Source organism: Drosophila simulans, chromosome 3R (assembly GCF_016746395.2).
Source record: "Drosophila simulans strain w501 chromosome 3R, Prin_Dsim_3.1, whole genome shotgun sequence".
Lineage (NCBI taxonomy): Eukaryota > Metazoa > Arthropoda > Insecta > Diptera > Drosophilidae > Drosophila > Drosophila simulans.
In genome coordinates, this window is record NC_052523.2 from 1,253,182 (window position 1) to 1,269,918 (window position 16,737).

The following is a 16,737-nucleotide window of genomic DNA, read 5'->3' on the forward strand; positions in this document are numbered from 1 at the left end:
TGAAATTTATTTTTTGCACTCCCATAGCTATGTAATAGATATCCCTCGTTTATTAAACAAAAAACGAGCAAGCCACGATAAAAAATAAGTCAATTCGTCTTTATGATGATGCTTTATTAGAAAAATATTGCTCTTTTGCCATGTATAACATTTCGTTTTATGTAGTAACCAATATCAGATAACATTCAACAAGTTGCTAAGCGTATTCACTAGGTGATGCAACTTTAAAAATATTATGTAATTTATGCCTTGTGTATTTATGTAGAGCCTGAAAACTACTAATTGATTTATATTAAATTAGCTTGGTAATTGATAATTACAATACGTAACGAAAGTAAATTATTCAAGGTGTAGGTTAATATTATTGTTGTTATAATCAATTAGTATTATAGATTAAGGTAATTAATAAAAGTTGTCCATAGTATATAATTATTGTGTAACTACTCGTATGTCTTTTCATGTAATTCTCTCCAGGTGTTTACAACACAATCACTTAATGTGGAACCACAGGCCTTTAGAAGGATCACCATTCAAGATGGCTTGTCTGTGCAGTGAGGTTCGATTCGGTACGTGTTTGATTTGGTTCAATAGTGACTGCTTAATACTGGGCTTATCCCCTTTTCTCAAGGTGTGCTCCACATCTGACTTACTTTCTTATGAGACTACTAATTATGGCTGCGCTGAAGCTTGTCCCAGACTCGAATGATTCACCGTCTGCTGGGGATAGGCTGAATGAACTAAGCCCTAAAATTAAAGGCAATGGAAAATATATGCATGGGTTTGGGTTTTGTCGGCGAGCTTATTTATCCATTTAAAATAATTTGCTCGAGGATTCTGTTCCACAGCTTTAGCTTAAGTGTTGCCTACTTAGAAATGTAATTTTGTTTTCAAGTGCGCGAGACTTTCTCACTTGAGCACTCCGATTTAGTTTAAAGTTGGTGTACGTACTACGTACTACTAAAGTGTGCGAAAATCCTAGGACTATATTGACTCTTCCTCCTAAAAAGGATAGCTAATGTGTCTTACAATAGGTGCGCCCATAAACTTATAAAGCGGGCCATAAGTACATATATACTGCTAACAAATTGTATAGACTATAGTTTACAAGTCACAGCACCACCAAAGTGAACCAGATCGCGGCGCTAGCTGTGAATCTAGCAATATCCTAACTTTTTGAACATCTGCTTCTTCCCCTTAGCATATGATTTACTATCATAGAGACTCCACTCCTGGGCTATAGAAATGCTTCTATATCTCAAGTCCAACCACACGGCTAATTTGTCAACGCTCGCTTTCTGAAAGCAGTTCACATGGGTGGGCCATCCTCGGTTATCTTGGTCGTCCAAATGCCGGGCATCAGTTGAGGAGGTAGATTCGATTGCGGCGTGCTTAGTTTCAAAATAGTGCTGTTCGAGTGGATGGTCTTCGCGGTGGGCGTGTAGCCCTTGTTGTCCATGCCGTCGATGATGGTGAACTGCGAGGCCATGTTCTGGGTTCCCTGTGCAGCAGGCGAGGAAGGTCTTGAGATGGGATGGGTCCTGGGACTGCTGATCAGGGAGGTGCACAGGCCACCGAGAATGGCCAGAGATGCGAAGGCCGTCTGGGGAATCAGCTGGCCGAAGACCACAGTGGATCCAATAAAGGGCGCTCCCAGCAGCCAGAAGCGGGCCCAGCAAATCGTGGAGAAGGAAGTGATCTTCTTCTTGTCATCTGAAACCAGCTCCACCGTGCAGGTAGTGAGTATACTGAGCGTAGTGGATATGGCCATCTTCGAGACCATGGCCGAGCACATCAGCAGGGCTACATTCGGATCCAGCCCAATCACGCTGGGCTTCGGAACCAGCCAGCCGCAGTAGGCAATGCATCCTGCCACGATGTTAAAGAGTCCCGTCCACAGCCACTTGCGGGTGGTCTTCAGAATCAGGAAGAGCCCGAAGAAAGTGCCCATCATCTCGCTGAAGCCCGCGATAAAGGTGTTAATGTACAGGTGGTCGCGACTGAAGGAGCGGATGTTGAGCAGCATGCCGTAGTAGACCACGATGTACAGCGACCAGGCCAGGTGCACACACACAATGTGTCGCACCGCTCGCTCTCCCTTCCACATCGACCACCAGCCACTCGGCGGAGGAGCGTCCATGGCGGTCTGCGCCTGCAGCTCCAGCTGCTGGTCGATGTCGTGCGGCAGGTTGTAGCCCGTCCCATTCACCTCCACGCACTCCAGCAAGATCTTCTTGGCCTCCTGAGTGCGTCCGCGGGCGATCAGCCATCGCGGCGAGTCGGGGATCCACCTGAAAAGGGGATGGAAGTGTCAGTATGGGCCACAAAATGTTGGTGCACATGAACGCTGCACAGCAGTTCCATTTTGGACTAGTAATCCTGATAATTAATGTACTGTTCTAAAACACTTCCATTGACCTAGTTACTTATAATACGGTGCTAATGCGAATCTAGATACGAATTTGCTATCAATATCTGTTTTTGATTACTCACTGCCACAGATAGATAAGTATCACAGTTGGCCACGAGATGGCCATGTAGAGGTGGGACCAGCTGGACCAGAAGCTGGCCACTCCGGGCAACATCATAACCCCAATAGACCAGAACTGCTCAAAGAGCGTGGAGACGCAAGTTCGGTACTTTCCCCCCGTTATGTCGGCCACTGCAAGGAGCAATCAATTGGGAATCCATTAGACATATCCATTTATATTTAAACTAAGTCTTGCCACTTACTGATTTGGCCTCCGGCCGTGTACATCTGGGCACAGCATACGGCGGAGAGGCAGCGGAAGAACACGTGGAGCTCGTAGGAGGCCACGTGCCCCGTGAGGTTGCCACAAAATATCTGCGTGATCATGCCGAAGAGCATCACATTTCGGGGACTGAAACTAAAAGTGGGAAACAGAGATATATGAACACAAATTATCTTTAATCTCTTCACCAAATTATTGTGGTTTAGATATTAACCAAGTGTACGCTAACTTACTATTTCAGCAGCTGATTAGCCAGGATGCCTCCGGTGAGCACGCCAAAGAGATGGAAGAACTGGGTGACGGATACGAGAATGTCCCGGGAGCAGACCAAGTCGTACTGCGTGACCACCGAGTGGTAGTCGGACTCGTGCTGGAACTCCGTGCAGGGAATCACGTTGGAGTTGCGGTGCAGAGGTTTCTCCCACACGCGCGGCTCCTGGTCACTGTTCTCGTAGTTGTAATAGTGATGGGCGTGCTCCTGGGCATCCTGGTAGACATTGCAGAAGTCGATGCTGAACTCCTGGTCGTCGCTCTCCTCCTTCTGCGGATGCGAGACCTTGATCCATTGCGTTTGGTTCTGGGCTCCGATTGTGTGGGGGGGCTTGCAGAAGAACTCGCCGTGCCTCGGTGCTGGGGCCGTGAAAATGATGCAGGCCATGAACCAGGACGATGGAATCTTGCACAGGAAGATCAGTAGCACCGTTCGCAGCTGCCACCTTCCCCACGGACCCGTGATCCGGCCCACCGCATCCACTTTGGTCTGCATCTTGGTGTTCGGCTTGGGGGCCCTGCCCTCCAGTTGAGCGAAGGTGTCGTTGGGATAGAGCTGATACTCGTGCTGGCGCCTATGGGTGCGAATGTCCTTGTAGAACGTACCCTCGTGGTTGGGCTTGTGATTGTGGTTGCTGCTGGTGCTGTTATTGTTGTTGGCCTCTCCTTCCGGACCCTCGCACTTGGCCTGCTCGTTGGACGGGGAGTTGTGTGGTGGCGTTGGGAGGTGCTTTGGCTCGAGGTCGCCAGCTGAGGTGCCGAAGTGGGGTGACCTACTGGCTGATATGTGCGAGGAACTGTGGACTTGAGGGGGCGATGGCTCGTCGTCCTTCAGGGGCAGCAAAGGGGACTCCGCCTGCGTGGGAATGAGGGGGAAATAAATATCAATTAGAATTTTAGAAGCTTAAATATGAATTAGGAAGTTAGGCGGGTGTAGGCTGCTGCTGTTGTTAGCTTTTTGGCTTAAGGTCTATTAACTCTGGCAAGGTTTTTTTTGTTTTGTAACATCATGAGTGATTTCCCCATTAAGTAGAAAGCTTTACAAATTACCATGGTTAAATTCATTTTAAATTGTATCTATTTGTGCCGCAGTTGCTATCAGTTCAAGATTTGTTATTCAGCTCAATAAGAAATGCCTTTAATGGCCCTGACACAGCTTGTGCCCTCATCCATTGAAATCCAGACCAATGATATCGAGAGCCGTCGTATCCGTGGCTAATAAGTCAATACAGCGGCATTCCCGGATAGAGCAGAGAGTGTCCTTCGGGAACTGGAGTGCAGCAATTGGTGGGCGTGAGTGTCTGGGTTCCACAGAATGCCCACACCCACTTTCTCACTCGACTGCAGTTGGGAATATAATGAACATAAATTGCAGCGCCAAGTGGATGTTCTCCACACAGTAATTTTATATGCCAAGAAAGGCACTGCGGCCTCCTGTGGGAATATATATATATAGGAGTACTCTTCCTAATCCATAAATTGTTCTAATTAAATTCCATGCTTTTTATTTATATTTATTTGATCGCAGCTGCCAGGCATTAATATCTCAGAGATGCGAACGCTTTTTCTCTTTTTGATTTTCAGTTAAAAAGGCTATAAATCAATTAACAGAAGACTGCTTAAATTGTCCTTAATCACGTAACTAGCATCTCCAAATCTCTAAAATGCCTTAAGAAACAACCAAAAGTTTTTTATTGAAACGTGAACTGAGCCTTTAAATTATCCAACTACATATTTTAGTGTAAATTTGTTTAAAAACATTATTCTTTTAAATTAGTATTCTCTCTAATTAAAAGTCGGCTTGTATCGTATTTTACCAGCAAGAAAAAATAAAGCACACCAAAGGAAAGTAAATGCTTGCTAACCATTTACTACATCCCATTTTGGGTTGACTTTTTAGGATGACAAATGTCGCCCAGACCAAAAAATGGCGCCCACGAATCCCAGCTAAACAACCCAAACCATCCAACTGGGTATGTTATTCAGATGTTTTTTCTGAACAATCCGTTGGGTTTTCGGCTTGTCTTCCCATTTTTTTGTACTAGCCGTCCGTTTTGTCGTCATTTAGTTTTGTTTTCGCGTTTTGTCATCCTTGAAAGGACCTTTTGTATTCATGGACTGTACCAAAGAAAGTATACAAATCGAAAGTCAGAAGGGTCCTCAAGCAATCATAAGATACTGTATCCTTCAGATGCTGAAATCCAGGCAGGTAAGGAAAGGATTTGGATTGCTGGAGGGTCGGATATTCGGATTATGCACTTTGCATATTTGTTTGAGTTTGTAAATCAACAGCCTTTTTAAGGAGTTCCTGAAAATCTGAAGAATTCGCTGAACCCACAAGTATGCAATCATTTATTAGTTTCAGGCTGCCAACGTCTGAGTCTAGTTTTAAGCTTCAATTTAATGAAGTCGTTTTGTATCTTTTCTTATTTTTTTCCTATTTTGGTTTATTTCTGTTTTTTGACTGCCAACAGCTGTGCAAATACCGCCAAGGTTAATGCCGATTTTTATCAGTATTCGAGGCAAGTTCAGTTTAATGCGTCACGTGACGAATGGTTCATCAGACTGCCAAGGTGATTCACTTATGTAATTGCCAAAATTGTTTACATTTGCAGCGCATCATTGGATGGAATTGGTCAAAGGATCCTTTCTTTAACACAGTACAAGTTCACTCATTCAAAAGATCATTCATATTGTAGAGTATCAGAGGGCGGTGCCCCAAAGCCGAATTTTCAATGAAGCACAAGGAACGAAATTCAGCAGACATACGGAGGGAATCTCCGCGGTTCGCGGTCCTTGCTAGATGACTAATGGAACACCCAAAGCTCGCCCAGATTGCCCACTCCCTCAGACATAATTAAGGAAATTTCCCGCAGCCATCATAAATCTGCCTCGTGCTGCACACACTTTGTTGCCCACACGATATCCCAATTATCTACTAGATGAGGAGCACTTAGATGCCCAACTAGTCGGCAAATTGTTTCCATTTCAGCCCAGAACCTGCACATATTAATACTTATTTTCAGTCCCACAGGGAGTTCCACCTCCTGAATGTTTCATTACTTATTTATTGCTCTTCCCCATTCAATTGACTACGCTGCCCTGCGAAATGGAGTTAGAATATGGGGGTATGAATATACTTGCATGAAATATGGATACATATGTATCTTTTGTTTGCCAGAAAGGAAATTTTGTAATTGAAACCGAAACGGCGAAGAGCTCGTTTGGCTTCGAGTCGGGAAACGTGAATTTCCATCAGTCGGTAATATAGGTAGAGGAATATTCAATAAAAACCAGAAAAAACAAAATTAGTTAAGTTAGCAAATGGGTAGAGCATTTGAACTTGAAGAGATGGTCAAGTTTGTTATGTTAGAATGGCATCTCTTCATCCTTTGTTCGTGTATCTTATACCCACTGGCCTTGACTAATGATTTCCTAATTGCTTGGCCTAAGAGTCTTCAGGAAACGAAAACAATCTGGCTGCCCCTCGCAACAATGCCCCACACACGTGGCCATTGTGTTGCAACTGTGCCCCTTTTTTCTGGCTGGCTGGCTGGTTGACAAGGAGGGGCGCCACAGTTAATTGGAGCACAGCCAGAGCAACAGTGTTTTCGCTGAGATTGCTGTTTTGTGCCTTCTGGCACTGGCAAACAGGTGGCACAATGACTAAGTGATGGATGGAGTGCCTGGGTGCCTGGGTGCCTTGGGAGATGTATTAATGCCTGCGATTCCTGTTAACAGAGAAATCAGTTGACATCCATCTGCTGCGTGATCCTGTTTCTGGCACTTCTTGTTTTCCAAATATTGTGTATGCATCGTTAGGTTCCCGCTGTGTCCGGGTAAGGATTAAAGTCTAATCAGGAATCAAGGCTGCTAAAGCAAAGAATATAACTACATCTTAGCTGAAAGCTTGACAGCTAATATTCGTTACATAACTAGCGGCTTGAAAATCCCAGCTCCGCGCCGTTGAAAACATGTAACTCAATGTCCCGAAAATAGATGCTCACTTAATAGAAGTGGCTAATCCAATTACCTTCTGGCTGTAGACATGCAACGGAGTTTCAGGGTTCCCGAACTTGTTGCTGCCATCGTGGTCATTAAAGTCAATATGAGCTGTTCGAGTTAGCGTCGTCACGATATCGTGACCAGACGCTCAGCCAGACGAAAGCTAGCATAAATATTTGATTAGTTTCACTGGCCTCGTCAACCGGCGAGTGTCCAGAATGGGCCATAACCTACAGAACCCAGAACCCAGGCCACATTACCAGGTTGGGGCTCTGTGTGGAGTATATTGATGGATTACGGCATCCCTTTCTGTCCCGTGCCGGGCACGTGTATGCTAATGTCTTCCATGGCGAGCTGTCGAAACAATTTGGCGCAACGTGGCGTATGCGTTATGTATTGCATATTGTTTTTATGCCCACATCCCAGGCGTGGGCACTGCTCGTAATGGCATATTGAAGGATTCGAGGAGCTCCCAAGGGCACTGGCCGCTGTGAGAGTGTGTATCCAACAAAGTTGTATCTGGGCTATAAATGGGAATATGCGTATATTTCAACACCACCCTTTGATTATCGGCTTAATTGCCTCGTTTATTGCCAGTCCATAAAGTGTTTTAATGTTATTTAAGTTGGCGTCGCCTTCTGTTTAGTCAAGTGCTTTGCAACTTCATTCATTGCCGAAGAATAGTGAGTCGCAAAGGTTGTGAGTGAGTAAATAAAAGGCGAAAACTTCAAGGCGACAAACCAAATTCGCGATTAAGCGATTGTATCTTATGGCACCTGAGAATATACTTCTTTCGGAAATGTATAACTCGAAGGATCAGCTCCTAACTTTAAAGAACATGAAAACCTTGATCCTGCTTCCTGCGAGACCACCAATTTCTGGCCACGATTTATGATTTGCTTCCTTTTCACTTTTGTCTCTGATTTATTGCCACCGGCAATTGAATCTGACAACTCTCTCCCACTGCCAACGCATGTGGGCCAGGTCGTCTTCCTTGAAAAGTCTGGCTTCCTCGGCACTGGGAGGAAAGTTGAATCCCATACATAAGAACCCTGAAATTATGGGCTTTGCCCCTGATTCACCCGAATTGCTCACATTCTTGGGGAGCTTAGATGAAGGATACGCATACATTTTGTGAGGCGCTGATTCCTTTTCCCACTTCCTCCTCCAATCCAGCAATGTTTCAATTGCTTTGAAAGCTTTCCACGGTTCGCCTCCGCATCTCTATGACTTGGTGACAGGGAAAATCAGATTTTGACAGACGAATAAACAGGATTCAGCTTTTAAAGTGTTCTTTTGAATGGACTTTTTAGGCATAAATAAATCGGGGTACTAAATTGTTTGCATGGGTAAGGTGTTTTGCCGGAATATTTTTTGATTGGATACAGAACTCATAAAAGGAAAATGACTACGGTGAAGGACAATATTGCAACTGTTACCCCTGCTTACTCCACTTATTTCCATTTTAGTTCGTAGTTTAATGTTAAATATATCTTACCAAATAACAAAAAAATCTAATAAATGCATTTTACGAGCTTGTATATAATATCTTACTCGTTTTTCCGACCAAGCAGGTAAATGAACCTATAGCTTTCACTTAAGGGCCACCACTAAGCTGCTTATGCTGGAAGGGAAAACTGTCATAAACGTAAATAGGCTTGGACCACTAAATTTAGTTGGCCTTGGCCAATGACTGGGCTGCCAGACAAGGCATCCAGAAAATCGAAATCGAAATCGGAAAAGGGAATCAGGCGGAGGTGGCTAAGGAAGAGATGAAAACCAACTTATGAGAGGATAGATGCGTTCTGATCCTGCGAAACAAGATGGCGTTGGCTGGGTCATTTGATTATAAAATTAAGTTATAAAGTAAGAAGAATCTAATAAACGAATACGTCACGGATGAGAACTCTGCATTCGCAATTAAAGTTAAACGATACCCTAAGGTTGGGATAACAAGCCTATATTGTGGGTTTTAAGGTATTTTTGTAGAATGCTATCTTTCTATTACTATATATAGTATCTACAGTAGATAATAGTGGAGTTGACATTTGCTCAACGCATCAGAAATGTATGCTACATAATTTATACATAGACATATCACTTTCCTTTTCCATTCAACTAAGAATTAGAGTTCTTTGCACACTCGGTCATTGCCGCCGTGAGGCACTTGCTCCTTCCGTTTCGGGACCCTAATATCCTAATTGTCTTGGGGAACGCCCCACTCATCAGGACAGCCCCCAATCAAACCCACTGGGCGGCTACTTCCTGGTTGTATTTACCCAACTGTCTTGTCTTTTGTTTTGTCTTGTTCCGGGTGCTCTTCTGGTTTCCGTTCCTGTGTTTTCCCGTAATGGTTGTAATTGCGTTGAATACTGTTCCGCAATTATTTGTTCTGTTCCGTCCACAAATAACACACAGGAAATCGTGCCGAAAGTAAAGGATTCTGAACCTCAGACGAACTCGGTTGTGAATCATTTTGTAATTGTTTTCATTTCAATCGCTTATGAATCCAGCTTCTGGGTCCCTGAAGCAGTTTATTGAGAATTTCAAATGGGAAAATAAATGTAAAAGTTCTCAAGATGAAATTGAAATTGAAAAGCAATTATCGCAACCTAGGCGACCGAAAAGTTGATGACCAGCCCTTGTTTACCTTGCCGGGAAGTTTTATGACACTTTTCAGCCAACTGCCCCTGGTTTAGAGGCGTTCAATGCCCTTGCCCAGGGAAATTGCCTTCCCAAGCCCACCCAGCCCCAATCTTTGGGTTTGCGCCGTACTTGGACACGAAGTTCAAGGCACCTTACCCGTGGAAATTGGGCGAGGTTAATAGGTCCTCGACTTTCGACTCCAAAGTCGCAGGCCAAACCCCAATTATAATCAGCTGAAGAAAAGCTCGTTTTAATAAATAATGAACTTTTTTGCAGATTTAAGAAGGCCGGCAGCCGAAAGTTTTTTGCGTACCCTTTGACCTTGGCGATTGCGGAACTCCCGGCATCCTAAGCGTGGAAAAAAAAGGTCCTGCAATTGCACCCAGACGTACCATAAACAGGATTCGAGTTTTTTATAACCAACCCCTTAAAGGGGTTTTCTTCCAATTTAAAAATGGACAGTCAAGTGGAATCAACACAACAGACCTCAACTAGCAAATGTGTCTAATATTAATGAATCATTTCAATCATATATAAAACCCTATATTAAAGCCAGGAATAAATCTTCATTTATATCCAGTTAAGTCGTTAATTTTACAAGCATCCTTGCATGCTGAGTGTCCTCTACATGAGGAGTTTTATTTGGGAAACCGGGAAACTAGAGAATGTGTACTTTTCTGGGACCCTTTGTGTAAAAGATGGCATATCGTATGTAAAATCACATTTCTAATTGATATGTAGAAAGTTCATTAGCTAGGAGGCCAGGCTATAAATGCAAATTAAGCATCTGGAAATTGGTTTGTTTACATGCGGCGGATTTCGAGCGATTGTTGAGTTGTATAAGCGATTGAGCAAGTTGAACCAGACGCAGCTGGGTTGGGAAAATGTGTCCAATCGAGACATGCGCCTTTGTGTTCGACCTTAAAAAACGAATTGTAAATTCAGCTAAACTTGCGTGTCTGTCTGGAGGAAATTACCTGGAGTATGGCTAATTGGAAAGGCTCGGAATCCCAAGTAAAACTGGGCAGGGGTGTCACAGAAATATTATCCAAGCAAAGAGAACCAGTTGGGCGAATAAGGATTTGCCATCTTACTAATGAACAGATGATCCTACAGCTTTATGCCATAGGATATAGACTTCTTTCTCTAAAGAAAAAATCAATTTGATTTCATGTCTTCGATGAGACAAAATGAAGCCTGCTAGGGCGAAATAAATAAATTTATCAACGTCTTTTCCTGTCCTGTAAGGACTAATTTGCATACGGCTAAGGAAAATAAACTTAGCCAGAGCAAATTTGCATAATCTGGCAGAATGTGGAATACACGGCTCTGACTTCCACGTTTATCGCATTCGCATGCTAAACAGCTTATCACACTTGCTTCCCGAACTCAATACGCACGTGTGGCAGAGTCACTAATGAGTGGAGCACCCCGGCGAAAGCCACCTGGAGGCCCATGATGAACCCGGTGGCAGGACTGAAAACTAGAGTTCCACCAGCCAGACTGTCTTATGTCACCGGTGGCTGATTTTAATTAAAGTCCTGCCACCGAAATCGCCGGGGAGCGACTCCCATAAATGTGAAATATCTGCTGATGGCGGCCCAAAGATATCTTATTCAGCGAAAACAAAGGAAACATTCGCAAGAAATTTATTAGCCAAAGAAAGGGCAGCCAAAATGGCCATTTGGTGCCTCATTTGGTTGGTGGTTTCGCAACCCTGATACCCTGGATACCCTGTATTTCTGTATTTCTCTTGAATATTTGAATGGATTTCGTCAATTGTTTGAATCGAGGCAGAAGAATGAGAAAGGATTGCTCCGACTTTCGAAAGAAGCTCAACTAATACATAGTATGCTTAATTATTTAATACGCAGACTGGGGTGTGTCATCTGCATGATTTGAGCAAATCGTGACCAGTCCCTTCACTGTGACCTATCCCAACTGGAGACCCTGCAAATTGCGCCCAGCTTATCGCTGTCACACGCATAATTTGCTCTTGGATTTGCGGCAGAGGGTTAATTATAAGCATAAAATTACGCATGCATATGCTGCCAAAACGCCCAGCGCAGCCCCAGTCGAGTGGGCTTCTCTATCTACCGTAGTTTCATCCTCATCCTCATCATCATCCTCATCGTCATCGTCATCATCCGCATCCTCGTCGGCATCCCCTTCGCCACTGCTCCGCCTTTGGGCATGGGCCTCGTCGCTGCGCGTTGCCAACTTCTCACTGCTCGCACTGCCAATTCCGCTGGAGGAGTCGCTCGAGTGGAGTCCGCTGACTAGGACATGACCATTGCCACTGTTGTGGCCACTGGGGCCATTTCCGTTACCGATTGCACTGCCTCCAATGTCTGTGAGCATAATGGGTCCGCGAAGCCGGTGAAATGTGCGAGGAGTTGCTCGCTGATTTTGGCCAGTCTTAGATCATTCCAGCATAGATTTGTTCACTTCTTTGCACACGATTTAGATTAAGTCTATATAATTTTGTTACTTCACTGCGATTTCGAATGAGTTCCGCTTTCAGTGACAATCAGCTTATAGAACAAGCAATTACAAGTGGGTTAAGGTTGGATAGTAAGCAAGAATATATATGTACATAATATTGTCGGGATGAGCAAAATTGTTTAAATCGGATTTAAAATAAGAAAAATAATAATCGTGTTGATTTGACTATCAATTTTAAATAATTAATATAATCCAAAGTAAAAGCTCCAATATTATCAGAAAATACATAAGTTTCAAGAAATCAGATGCAAATCTCGAGAAATGAAAATAGGCGAATAATTTTTTTTTCGAATACTAAAAACTGCGTCCGCGACACAAACGGAGTCGATTGGTGCTGGCGTTCGCCCAACGCGCAACTGATTTGCTGAAAAGCGGTGGAAAGCGGTGAAAAGCGGTGGAAAGCTCCCCGGGCTGGAGTTCGTTTTCGCGCGGCACGAAGTGAAAGTGAAAACGAAAGCGAAAGCTTTCTCCGATGCCGGCGCTCCGAACTTCAGGCGAAGCTCGTTCCCGAGCAGGACTCTAGTGGAGTCGGTCACGTGTGGGGCAATTTCACTTTCATTGTCCTGGAAACTGGAGCCAGGAGCTTACAGGGTGCCACTGGCCAATTTAGCCGAGCAGCTGTTGCTCCACTCCCCTGGCGGCTTACTCCCATCGCAAGGTTGAAAGCTGCCGCGGCAGGACTCGTGGACAGGACCCTCCTCAATGCGCCTATACCATACTATATTTGCACACACAGTCTAATTTCAGTTAGCTCAATGGGGAGGCAATAAACGCTCGACGAATTAAATATAAATATTCCACCAATTGACTCGATTAATTGGTGATTTCGGGGTCCTGTCAATGCGGGAATAAGCCCAACTGCTGACGCACGTGACACCGCGTGTCTGTCGCTATTGCCCCACAGTTGCCCCATAAAAGTGGCAATAAAAGCATTATATATGAAACTTGTTAGATGAGGATAAGGGAAATAGGCTGCCATATTGGGGCACATCTGATCGGATTAATGATGAAGCAGTTATGTCAACCATATAACCAAGTATATCCACTTCCAGCTGATGAGCGGAAGGAAGGGGCAGTGTATTATTAGGAGAGGTATATTCAGCAAGTTGCAAATTTCCTAGTTCTATTGATATTCTCCATTAGCAAGCTTTTGCTACCCAAGTACCCAGCTGCGAAATCGTTTACAGCCAGTACAATGGGACATGGAAGAGTAGCTATTGGTAGCAGTAACCCCATTGTACCGCTTTTGTTCTAACTTATTGGCCAAGTTAATAGCTGGTGTCATGCACTTGTGAGCTTTTACAGCGCTTGTTTGCTTACAAATTCAACGCGACAGAAGCCACCCCCTCGCCGCCCGCCTTGCGCTAATTTATTTTGCATAAACAATGGATTGTGGGGGGTGGAGGGGTGCACGCGTGCACCTTCGTTTTAAGGAAACTCTGCGAGTGGCACGAGCAGCCAACAAATTAGCCAGAAAGTTCGTTTCATTACGCATACGCCGTGTGGCACGAAAAACAGCGGCAATTCGAAAAGTTTTCGCTTTGCGCGCATGTGAACATTTTATTGAAAATATACGGAAAAATTAAGTGAGTTTGCAAGTTTGGGGGAGACGAGTTTTAAATAAAATTAGCAAGCTGCGGTTTTCTGACTATTACCTTGAAAGCGGCATATGCCTGAAAATTATATTATTAAACTGAAGTAGGTTGCTTCATTTTTATATATTGATATTCCCATACTAGCAATGGAAATTCTCAGAGATATATAATAATTTAAACAAATTAATATGCATTTAAGCTATTTAAATAGGGTATTGAGTGCTATTGCACTACTAGTAAATTAAAATCGAACTGAATTGGTTGAATCAGTTTGACTATCCCCTCAAATATTGCTTACATTTCATGTATTTTTAAGGGCACTTACTAACTTACTAGCTTACTAACTCACTAACTATTATGGTGAGATCGCTTATAAATCACCTGAACGTTAAGCATCACGATTTTAATCTCAAGCCGATCGATGAGAGGACTCCGGCGAGGCTCATCCTCCGGTTTCGATACAGAATCCTCCATGGAACTGGGTGGGTTCCCGTTGGATCCCATTAAACTAGCGTCGGGATGGATAAAGCTCATTTTAGCATTTTCTCGGCATCTGGTAATTCAGAAGGAACTATTCAGCTGCGATCTCATGCTGCTGCGTCGATTTAGTTGTGCAATTTCATTTTATATAATCACGGCACCGCCGAACAATGTCTGTCAATAAATCAAATCGACCGAGTACTCGACTTTTTTCGCGGGCAAACAATTGGGAATCGGAAAATCCCAAGTGCTGATTATTTATGGACTCTTATCCCAGCGGGTCGCAACCCGACGGGGCGACTCCGATCCGAATCGATAAGATCGGATGAGATCAGATCGAGCAGTGTTGTGTGTAGGTGGCAAGGGCCAAGTTGGAACTACGAAAGAATTCGCAGCGAAGAATCCGCTGGGTTGACTCGGATTCCGCTCAAACAGGAAGAAGAGCAGCGCGCGAGGGTATCTATTAATAGTCGGTGTGGTGTCCAAGTGGCACTACTCGCGCCGCTTCTCTGGCAACTGCACTGGTGTCCCCAACCCGTGAGATACGTTTCCTGGCTCTCACCAAAGTCAAGTTCAAGTTTAGCGGGGCGCCGAGAGTGCGGCCAGAATGAGTTCACTACACTCATTCATGTACTACAGCCCCATCCACAGCCACAGCCACATCCACATCCACGTCGTGCTACCAACGAAATCTTCGTACCATTGTACACTTGCCAAAAAGCAAGGCGGCCAAAAAGCACTCGTTCTACGCGTCACGCAGCAATTCATTTCGCCTCTGCTTTCGCCTTCGCTGGCTGCTCTATTTGCTTAAGTGTTTCTTTTCCCATTTCCTTTCCTTTCAATATCTCTGTCATATTATTTGCTTAATCGCTGTCTTACTTATTTTTGTTTTTAGCAGCCGAAACAGAAGTAGCGATATCATATATATCATATAAATGTATCTGATATGGATACAAATTACACAAGTAAGGTGCAGTTCACTTACTCACGTGACTGGTGACTGCTGTGCTATATGGTGTACCATTGTACAGCAATAGACATAAGTGTAAGTGTGGCACTTTTCTTGCACTGAAAACAAACACTTTTCATGTCCGCACTAATTTCCCACGAAAGCCTTTGCAACTACATAGTTGGAATTATCTTATTTGCATAGAAAAGAAGCATTATTATTAATATATGGGCATTATTATTATATATTCTACACAACGTGAGTGAAATGAGTTCTAAGCTCAGTACGGACTTGGCATTTATTGGATTGCATTTCAAATGCAGTGCAAATCTGTTGCACTTCAATGGGACTGACTGACTCATAATTTCAGTGACGTTGCGGGTTATTCTCATCTGTGATCCCACAAGTGGTCTCAATAATGTGCAATTAACTACAAGGTATTTATATTTGCTATTTTGGCTGCTTTCAAATACAATCTATAAATAGTTATATTGGTGAATTACCCCTCAAGAGATTATACTTTTCATACAACTTGCTATTTTCCTGGTAAAAGCGATCCCATTGTTCTGACAACCGATTGCATTAAGCTGATTTTTCCCAACGGCAGTCCACTGACCCCATGCATTGAAACACGTTTGAGCTCCAACTAATCGAGAGAATCTCACTTCCAGCTGCATTATGCATACTAAATCAAATTTCCAGGTCGGGCGACGTCGCCGATGATCGACTGCTTCACCTGAACTCCGTAATTTCCCACAGCAATTTCACGATTTTAATTACACGTGCCATCTATATGTGTATATATGAGGTCGAAAATGTTGAGTAGCGAAACAAAAACGATTTCCGAGGCGCCCACGAATCATTTATGACGTTTACGGATCACTCAATTATTTTGGAAACAGTTTGACTTGATATCATTTACTGATAAAATGATGTCCCTTGTTACTCATAAGAATAAAGATTATGTATCTAAATGGCACACTGACTGCTTTTAATGCATTAGTTTCTTCAAAATAATTTAGATTTATGGCTTATACTAAACCATAAACCATATCTTACTCAATTCACATTAATTTTCGTTGAACACGATGTGGGGATATTAAATAAAAATTTCCTTTGGCCAACACACGATGTTATCTTTTTAGCAGGACAGTAAAATATTTACAAGGCATAAAGACTTCATTTTCAGCCTTCACAAGCCTAATTATTTTACGATTGTGCTAAAATATTGAAATTGATCTTAAACTCACCTACGAGTATTGTAGATAAACGTCCAGTCAAAGGGGCTTCGCTATTCTGGTAATCATTATTCTCGAAGGATATTTGAGGATATCGCTGGATAACACCAATCTGGGGATCTCCTGGTCGCTGTGGCTCCCACTCGCTGTGAGTATTGAACGGATACTGAACTCATGGCAGATCCATCGCTCTCTTCACACTTCACTTAAAGTGCCAAAAACTCTAGTAGTTTCGACTCACACTCGCACAGACACATGTCACCAACTGGCAGGCAGCTATACTCGTATTAAATGAACAT

The 16,737-nt window shown here is 43.5% G+C and overlaps 1 protein-coding gene across 4 annotated transcripts; it reads right to left on the minus strand.

Annotated features, from left to right (window-relative positions):
- Positions 1-96: 96 nt before the first annotated feature.
- On the minus strand, positions 97-14,617 carry LOC6726727 (solute carrier family 22 member 4). 4 transcript variants are annotated; one of them, XM_016176018.3, is made up of 6 exons: positions 12,472-12,548; positions 11,709-12,205; positions 2,984-3,876; positions 2,731-2,885; positions 2,491-2,659; positions 97-2,288 (listed from the first exon to the last, which is right to left on the minus strand). In XM_016176018.3, exons 2-6 carry the CDS (start codon positions 12,030-12,032, stop codon positions 1,307-1,309), a joined length of 2,523 nt encoding a protein of 840 aa, XP_016033228.1. In that variant the 5' UTR covers positions 12,033-12,205; positions 12,472-12,548; the 3' UTR covers positions 97-1,306. The 4 variants fall into 4 exon arrangements, with proteins under 4 accessions (XP_016033228.1, XP_044779075.1, XP_016033223.1 ...); XM_044923140.1 differs by having other exon boundaries at positions 12,497-12,511; XM_016176013.3 differs by lacking the exons at positions 11,709-12,205; positions 12,472-12,548 and adding an exon at positions 14,153-14,617.
- Positions 14,618-16,737: the final 2,120 nt, after the last annotated feature.